At 38.0% G+C, this 8,284-nt stretch overlaps 1 protein-coding gene across 1 annotated transcript; it reads left to right on the top strand.

Moving 5' to 3' along the window:
- The first annotated feature begins 844 nt into the window (after window positions 1-844).
- Window positions 845-5,108, top strand: LOC146629974 (myelin and lymphocyte protein-like). The gene is made up of 4 exons (XM_085355511.1): window positions 845-934; window positions 1,951-2,118; window positions 3,042-3,185; window positions 5,034-5,108. The coding sequence occupies exons 1-4, from the start codon at window positions 845-847 to the stop codon at window positions 5,106-5,108; spliced, it is 477 nt and encodes a 158-aa protein (XP_085211637.1).
- Window positions 5,109-8,284: the final 3,176 nt, after the last annotated feature.

Here is an 8,284-nt window from a genome sequence, read left to right as displayed (position 1 = left end):
CCACCAGGAGTAGGTTAGATAGTGTGACAGGTGCAGGAAACCGGATCCACCACGTCAATTATCAGAGGTGTTTGCGCAACAGCTCACTTACCCAAATGACCAAGCTTGCCACCTTTACGTTTCCATGGAACTGTTGTTTACAGTGGGTAGTGTGAAAAGCTGCAAGCTCACAAACGGAACTGAGTTCAGCTGGCAGCACATAAAAAATGTCTTCATATGTCTTTATTTCCATTCATGCAAACTGCTGCTGGAGACCTCTGCATTACTCTGCCAAATCGAGCCCTGCACTCACAAATTTAAATGTGGCCCAAATATTTTGTCCCACCTAGTTGTTGCCTAGGTCTGCACGCGTGGTGCACATGCTAAAATCAACAATCTGAAGCAAACGTATTCTGAGAATGACGGGGAAGTGAAGTACTCCTTTATTAACTGTTAAGAGACGATCATGCATCCTTCTGCCAAGTTTATGACGTTCTGGAACTGAATTTGCGTCAAAAAAAAAAAATTTGAAGAGGAAAATGTAAATAAATAAAAAGTCCAGCAGAGCTATTGCTATTGTCGCTCTTGAGTTTTTTGTTATTTGATGTTCTTGAAAGCGGAGCTGCTGCCCGTTGTCATGGTGATAAATGAGCCAGTGTCCAAACACTGCCGTCTGTCCCGCACTGATGATCCATCAAAGGCATCTCCATATTCGTTAAATTCGCTCTGACTACGCCCCAATTACCGGGCGTGTCTGCACTGTGCTGATGGAGATTCCGTTTTTTTTGCAGCCTGCTCCACCTGCTTTTCAACCGTAGCGGGTTTGAATCCGATTTAGTCTAACAGCAGCAGCAGCAGCAGCAGGATGGCCTCCAACACTAGGACTATGGCAAACCTTCCCAGCGGGGTCGGAATATGTGCCACCCTCCCCGACATCCTGTACCTCCCAGAACTGGTAAGAAACGGCGATTGTAGGAACTTTTCTCTGTCACACAGTTTTTACTCACAAAACATGCAGAAACTTTCTTATCCAGAGATGTTCAGATGGAAAGCCCTTAAAAAATAATTTTAAAAAAAGAAAAGAAAGAAAATAACTTTTAACCATTTTCTACTTTTTATTTCAGTGACGGTTTTTGTTTTCTGAAACAGAAGGACAAAATTGTTTCATTTCTGGTTAACCTGTGGTTCAAAATATATTTATATAGTAGGTATAGTGTAAAAGTAAGTTACAAATAAGGTTAAACTTCTCACTTTCTCTTCACAGCAGTAGTAAGAGGAGCTGATTTACAGCCACTTTGCAGAGAACGTGGTTCCAAACGTTTTTGTGCTCTCCTGTGCCTAATTTTAAGTTGGCTTCACCCTACTGATAACTGAAGTTTATAGGATGCTGACTGAGGGTTAATGATGTGGGTGTGTTAGGAGTAGGATAATCTTCCTACATGAGCAATATTACAATTAATTATATTCCAGTGAATATGTCATGAGCCAAACATCACAATAGGCGGAGGACAGACCGAGCAGGTTGGATTCCTATGATGACTCTGTGCAGTGGAGGAAAACAGATATGAAAAGAAAAAATGTTTTCATAAGCCACGTTTAGCTTAAGAAAATGTCAGCAGTGGAGGAATGTCGCAGGTGTTTTCACATGAATGTGTGTGAACAGGTGGAGTTCAGACAGTGATGACATACGGTGGAGGAGGGTCAGGCTCCTGAATAATGCAGTCTGTCAATCATTAAAGGTGTAGAGTAAACGAAGGCAGTCACGCCTGTGCTGCATGCTCAAGTAGAAGTACAGGTTCTACAAATAACTGCAACACACGTTGTGGAAACATATAATTTCCTTAAACTAAAGCTTTATGATCGTCCCAGATCTAACTGAGGCTGTCATTTAGGGGCTTCTAAGCCCGTGTGGAGATTTTTCACATGTTCCAGCTCTTCTCATGTGTACATGATGTATACATGTTGTTGCAGGTTTTTGGTGGTCTGGTGTGGATCTTGGTGGCATGCACACTGGTAGTGCCAGAAAATCCTCAGGGCTGGGTCATGTTTGTCTCTGTCTTCTGCTTTGTGATGACTTTTATCTGGATGGTGGTGTTCGCCTGTGGGAGACATCATAATAAAGCCAGCTGGGCAGCAGCAGTAAGTCCTCCACAAATCATATCGCACACACTTACTTGTCCTTGCTGCTTGGCAGCTGTCTGATTGTTGAACTTTTATCTCTATTTTTGTTATAAAAGTAGTTATAAAGCATCTTGAGGCTATTGTTCTTGATTTGGTGCTATATAAATAAAACTGACTTAAAGTGTGTTTCATTCCTGTTTATGTAGCTCTATCATACCTGTCTTGACTCCAGTAGCAGGAAGTACCCCTGGCAGATAGAGGATCCAACTTATACGCAATAGAAATTGACCAGCTTGAAGTCCTACCTCGTTGTTTTGTCTGTTATAAACTGTAGTATAATACAGCGAACAATATTAATATGGTTGCTTCAGAGAAACACGGATCGTTCTAATTGCAAATAGATGCAGTTAAATGATGGTAGATATACAGCATCTACCTTCATCATCAACCCTGACACATGCCTCACTTTAGAGGTAAAAAAGAGACAGGAAACAGAGATTTTGGCAGAGTTTTAAGGAAAACGCACCCTTCCTTATAATTCTATATAATATACATATAGTACATATAATTTTATATAAACCACAATTAAATGTTACAATTTAAGCCACTTTACTTTTCCTTCTTGAGCTTGTGTCCATTATATATCATTGTTCTGAACTTTTCTTCTGCCGTGGTTAAATGACAAGCATCAGTGCAAGATTGCTTTGACAATCTTCTTCGGTTGCTTTCCGTGGTGCTCTGACACCTGATATTTAAGAATTTGCAGCTACAAAACAAGTTTTTTGATGCAAACACACACAACACAATAGCTTTACATGCCAGTGTTTGACAGGATTTTGCAACTATATGTGTGTTTTGACTCTATGCCAATGCAGGCAGTCACCACTTTGAAGACATCACCACATAACAATGTCTCGCTCTTTTTCTTCCTACTCTGTCAGGACTTTTTGTATCATGGCATTGCTGCATTCTTCTACCTCAGTGCTTCAGTGGCGTTGGCCAAAGTGACGCTGGATCTGAGCGGAAAACAGAGCAACAACACAACTACAGGACCACGCAACTACAAGTTGGACGTTTCTGCAGTGGTGAGTCAGGCTGTTGTTACTTGGGTGACACAAAGAAATGAATGATTATAAAGCTAATGAAATAAAGCCCACAGAGAATTACACACTGGTTGCAGTTTTCTTTCAGAGTTGGCTCTCAGTGAGTTGAAATAGTGATACAAGAGGTAGTCGTATTTCAGTGAGGCAAACATAAAAATACCAAATAGTTTTTATTGCATTAATTCTTTCAGGCATCATTTTTAATTTTACTTTAAATGTACAGATTTTTTTACTTTACTTTGTAGATGTTCCGTTTTTGTTTTGAGGTATTTAACCTATTTTAGATCATGTTCTGATTAGTTGTTTTCTTTGGATCTTTTAATAAGAAAAAATAGGAAGAATCAGAAGAAATCAAGTCAGTAGAATATTTGCACAGATCTTCATGAATTTCTGTCTGTCGTGGATGTAATATTTGATCAACTCCATAGCCCTAACTTTAAAAAAAACATAGGAGGCTATCATTACCTAGTAAAATGATTCCAAAATACTAAAATAACTTTGAAATCTCACCTGCTTTACTTCTGCAGTCTTCTGCTGTGTAAGTATCGACTCGCTTAGTAGACATTTTTGTCGCTAGTGGTTTTCTATCCATTTGTAATTGTTTTGTGTCTATTTGCATTAATGTTCTATGTCTTTGTAGTCATTATATTCTATTATTTCTTGTTAATTAACTTGTTTTTTGTCTTTATACTAAGCTAGGCTAAAGTGGTTTTAATCTAGATGTTAAGTCTCAACAAAAAAGAGAGTGTTTGGCACATTGTCAAACAACGGCTTTGAAACTGAAGCCAGCCTATTTTTTAAAATATGAAACTACTTAAGAATAAACTTTTAGTGCACTCAAGGTGGTGAAGTGGAGACTATTCTAAAACCTCTTTCTCCAGGGCAAATATTTCATTGCAGCAGCAGCAGCAGCAGCAGATCTGTTAGGTTTGTAGCATAAACCTATTCGCTGGAACGTTAAGGACAATCTGCTACGCAGCAAAAGCAAGACTCAAGGCACCAAAGTTCTCTGGTTACTCATGCATGAGGGAGACCTGGCTGGAGCCAAGCGTCGTTCCACCACTTGACCACTGTCAGACTCTCAGCCAGGTTTCCCCACAGCACTCCTTTTATTGTGGTTACATGAATATGCATAGGGTCATTAACATATAACATCTTACATAGGTATACATGTGAACAAAGAATACTGTGTGTGTGTGTGTGTGTGTGTGTGTGTGTGTGTGTGTGTGTGTGTGTGTGTGTGTGTGGGGACTGCTGATCAAAGGGTCAAACATCCTTGGTCAGGAAGAGGGTAGCCTCCCCCTCACCCTAGATGGTTCATCCTAGATAACACGGTGAGGAAGTCCTGCAGTTCATCTAAACAAAGAGCACTTAGACTAGAACAGACGCAACTACGTTAATCCTACCATAAAATAATAAGACACGGTATGACCTCTCATGCTCCCAAAGTGCTGTCTAATACACACAAAGTTTGCAGACTATCAAGGATCAAAACCTCTACCAATCTACAACTAATTACAAAACTCTAAGCATATATAAGTAAATATTTCTAAGCATAAATGACAATCAACAATACAAACTCTAACAAGATCTGCTTTAACATTTAGCTCTATCATACAAGATTTACTCTCAACAAATGACTTCTAATCAAAGATGGATATTATGAACAATTTAGCTTCAGTAATGCCTGGAGGAAATGTTATATGTTGCTGTTAACATTGCTTAAAATCTGATACTGTGTTGGTTTGGATTTTTTTAAGGCTTTAAGTTTCAGTGGTTCAAAGATCATTTAAGGTGTTGATTACCTCCTGATGTTCTCTGTCTTTGCAGGTTTTCTCATATGTAGCCACTCTTCTCTACTTCGTCCACACAATCCTGTCTGCCATCCGATGGAAATCTTTCTAGAAGCTTTCTCCCTATAAACCTCATGAGCAGAACTGAATTTCATTTTGTACATACGGAAATGCTGATATGACGGGGGTTTGGTGATGGAGACTGTCAAGTTACTGATCTGGCGTTTCCCTCTGCTAAATGAAAGACGATCTGGGTCTCACTGTGCCTCACACTGCCTCATGTCTACTGTTAACTTCCAGAATACCATTCCACAGTATCACTACTTACAGCCACAAGATTAAAACCAGGGGCCACACAGTGTGTAGGAACTGGATATTTGTGAATGTGCTGGGATGCCAAGCACTGGAATGCGAAAGGTGGATCCTTTGCACTCCTTGTCCCAGGAATAATGGGGTCTGAGATTAACACCTTAGATTAGTTTCAGATTTCATTTGCCATTTTAAATAGTTCTCATTTTGCAAACATTTTTAAGTTGACAAAGTGTTCCAATAAAACCCTGCTTTGTAGTAAAATAATCAATGCTACGTATATGTCAGTAGTTTTAATGTTGTGGCTGTTTTGGTAAATGGTAAATGGCCTGTATTTGTATAGCGCTTTACTTAGTCCCTAAGGACCCCAAAGCGTTCACAATCACTACTCAAGCTCTCATTATATAGAAATGTCAGAGCGCCAAAATAAAGAATAACCAGGATAGGAACAGAATGATTGTATAGCCAGACATAAAAAGATTTATCATTGCCCTGCAAAACTGAGCAAGCCAGCTTACTTAGAAAGACTGAGGGACTAGAGAGACAAGCTTAGCGTCACTTTTATTTGCTGATATCAGAACACTTGATATCATTTGGCGAGGAGTGAACTCATCACTTGAATGATCATTCTGCTACACTCCATGAAAATAATATTTGACATATTTAGTTTAAATTAATGTGATAATTAATTTATCAGTGATTAATTTCAGGTTCCCATGGGTCCTTTACTCCTTTTCTTCTCATCATTATTATTTGGATAACTTTGTCCTTTAATGAAAACCTTTCGATTAATATTATTGTTCTGCTCTCAGCTGACTAAAGAAAGGAGCGGGTGGGGAAACATTTATATTTTTGTAGGTTTATTCACACTTTCTTTGAAATTAAATAAATTTGGGGTTTTTTCATGAAATACATGAAATATGTGAAGTGTTTCTGTATGCTATATTACCAGATTTTGTAAGGTGAATACAATACATTCAGACAGAGATTGTGGTTTGTTGAATAGTTATGCTACGTGTTGAGTGCTTACAAATTTTATGCCAAGGAGTCCAGACCAAGTCTGCTGTGACACACACAAAAGGTGATTTTGAGCACTTGTTTTTGTATCAGTTTGTGAACAGATTTTTTCAACATAATGCAGTTCATGCAGTGTGAATATGTGGTATATAGAAACAGTATCCATTACATCACCAACTTTGAGCTTTGAAACTTTGAACTAGGACTGTAGTTGCGATTTTAATGTAAACATGGGGAACCAACCTTAAGAAGGGTCAAAAACTAGTTCCAGAGAAGAAGTTTAGCTAAATACAAAATAATTTGTCAATAATTTATTAATGAATAAAGAAAATCTGTTCTGTTCAATCAAATTTCATTTATATAGTGCAACATGATAACAACAGTTGTCTCAAGGTGATTTATATTTTAGGGTAAAAACTCTACAATAATATAGAGAAAACAGAAACCCCCAAAATCAGATGACCCCCTACGACAGGGGTGGGGAAGCTTTTTTATATGAAGGGCCATTTAAATGTTTATATATTTCTCAGAGGGACATACTATTATGAACACATACCTAGGGATCCAAAAAGAAAGACCAAAAAAGCTACATGAGGTTTCAGCTCGCCAACACACCTCACAGCAGCCGGAGGTGAGTGCAACAACACAAGCTTGACACAGGGGTCGAGGGGACACGGGAGAGAGGGAGACAGAGACAAGACTAAGACACACAAAGGACAAGGGAGACTTAAACACAAGTTAGAACATAATACAAAAAAGGCACAAAACTCAAAATGCTGGTTCAAGATGAACCAGAACTATGACGTAACCAACTGCAAAAAAATAATGATGAGATTCATTTAAGATAAGATAAGATAAGATAACCTTTATTAGTCCCACGTGTGGGAAATTGTGTTACAGCAGTGGACAATCCAAAGTTACATGGAAAATTAGAAAAAAGAAAAACACTGGAATAAGATTTCAATAGATACTGTATACAACTGTACACAATAGAATAGAATAGAATAAAATAATATATACAATCGAATAAAATAGAATAAAATAGAATACAAATGCTATATACAATTGAGTATAATACAACGATGCCAGAAAAGAGTATTGCACTTCATTTGCACTTCATTTGAGATTACAGAGCACAAAAACTGCTACTGTTCTGAAGTGCATTACTATTTAACTATTGATTACTGAATTGGCCAAATGGTTACATTCTTGGGATTTACATGTAAACAGAACAGCTAGAAAGAGACACAACACGAGATAGAAATGGATAGCAGCCATGAATATTTCACGTAGCAGAAGCTTGTTGCTTTTCTTTTCTGTTTTTAACCACAGTAGCATTTTACTGCTAGAGCAGCAGAACAGCATGAAGCAGAAGCATTAATGATTTATATCAGTTAAATAACAACAATAGCATTTGTCCTGAAAAGCAACTGATAACTATATTTTAATCACTCGAGCAATTTCTTCTGACATAAACACATAAACAACAAGATCCTTATAGCGTTATTTCCCGCTGTTATAAAGCGTTGAATTCATTTGACAGCTGTACAAACTTAATCAAATTTTTAAAAAGTAGTGTGGATGAGTCATGTCCAGATATTTTAGCTCTGGACATGACTGAGCTAAAATAACCACTACTCTTTTTATTCTGACCAGCAGTGAAGAGTTTAAATCAGAGAAAACATGAAAGCAGGTTTTATAGAAGTACAGCAGAGAGCAAATACAGAACACGGCGCCTCATACACAAGATGTGTTTCCATCACTTCAGAGATGCACGTTTACATTGGCATATTAATTTCATGGAAAACTCCCATGATCATAACCAGTATTTATTTAAAACTTAATCCTAAACCTCACAAGTTCATCCTCATGGGGACTTGCTTCATGTCAAGAAAATATAAGTACACATGGAGCCATACTGGCAGTGTGGCAGGTCAGTGAACTGTAGCTGTGATGGATAAT

Source organism: Diplotaxodon limnothrissa, linkage group LG6 (assembly GCF_057381915.1).
Source record: "Diplotaxodon limnothrissa isolate DT_005_m linkage group LG6, D_limnothrissa_male_GT1.1, whole genome shotgun sequence".
NCBI lineage: Eukaryota > Metazoa > Chordata > Actinopteri > Cichliformes > Cichlidae > Diplotaxodon > Diplotaxodon limnothrissa.
The sequence above is the reverse complement of the archived record's forward strand: the minus strand, read 5'-3'. Positions and strand labels throughout refer to the sequence as shown.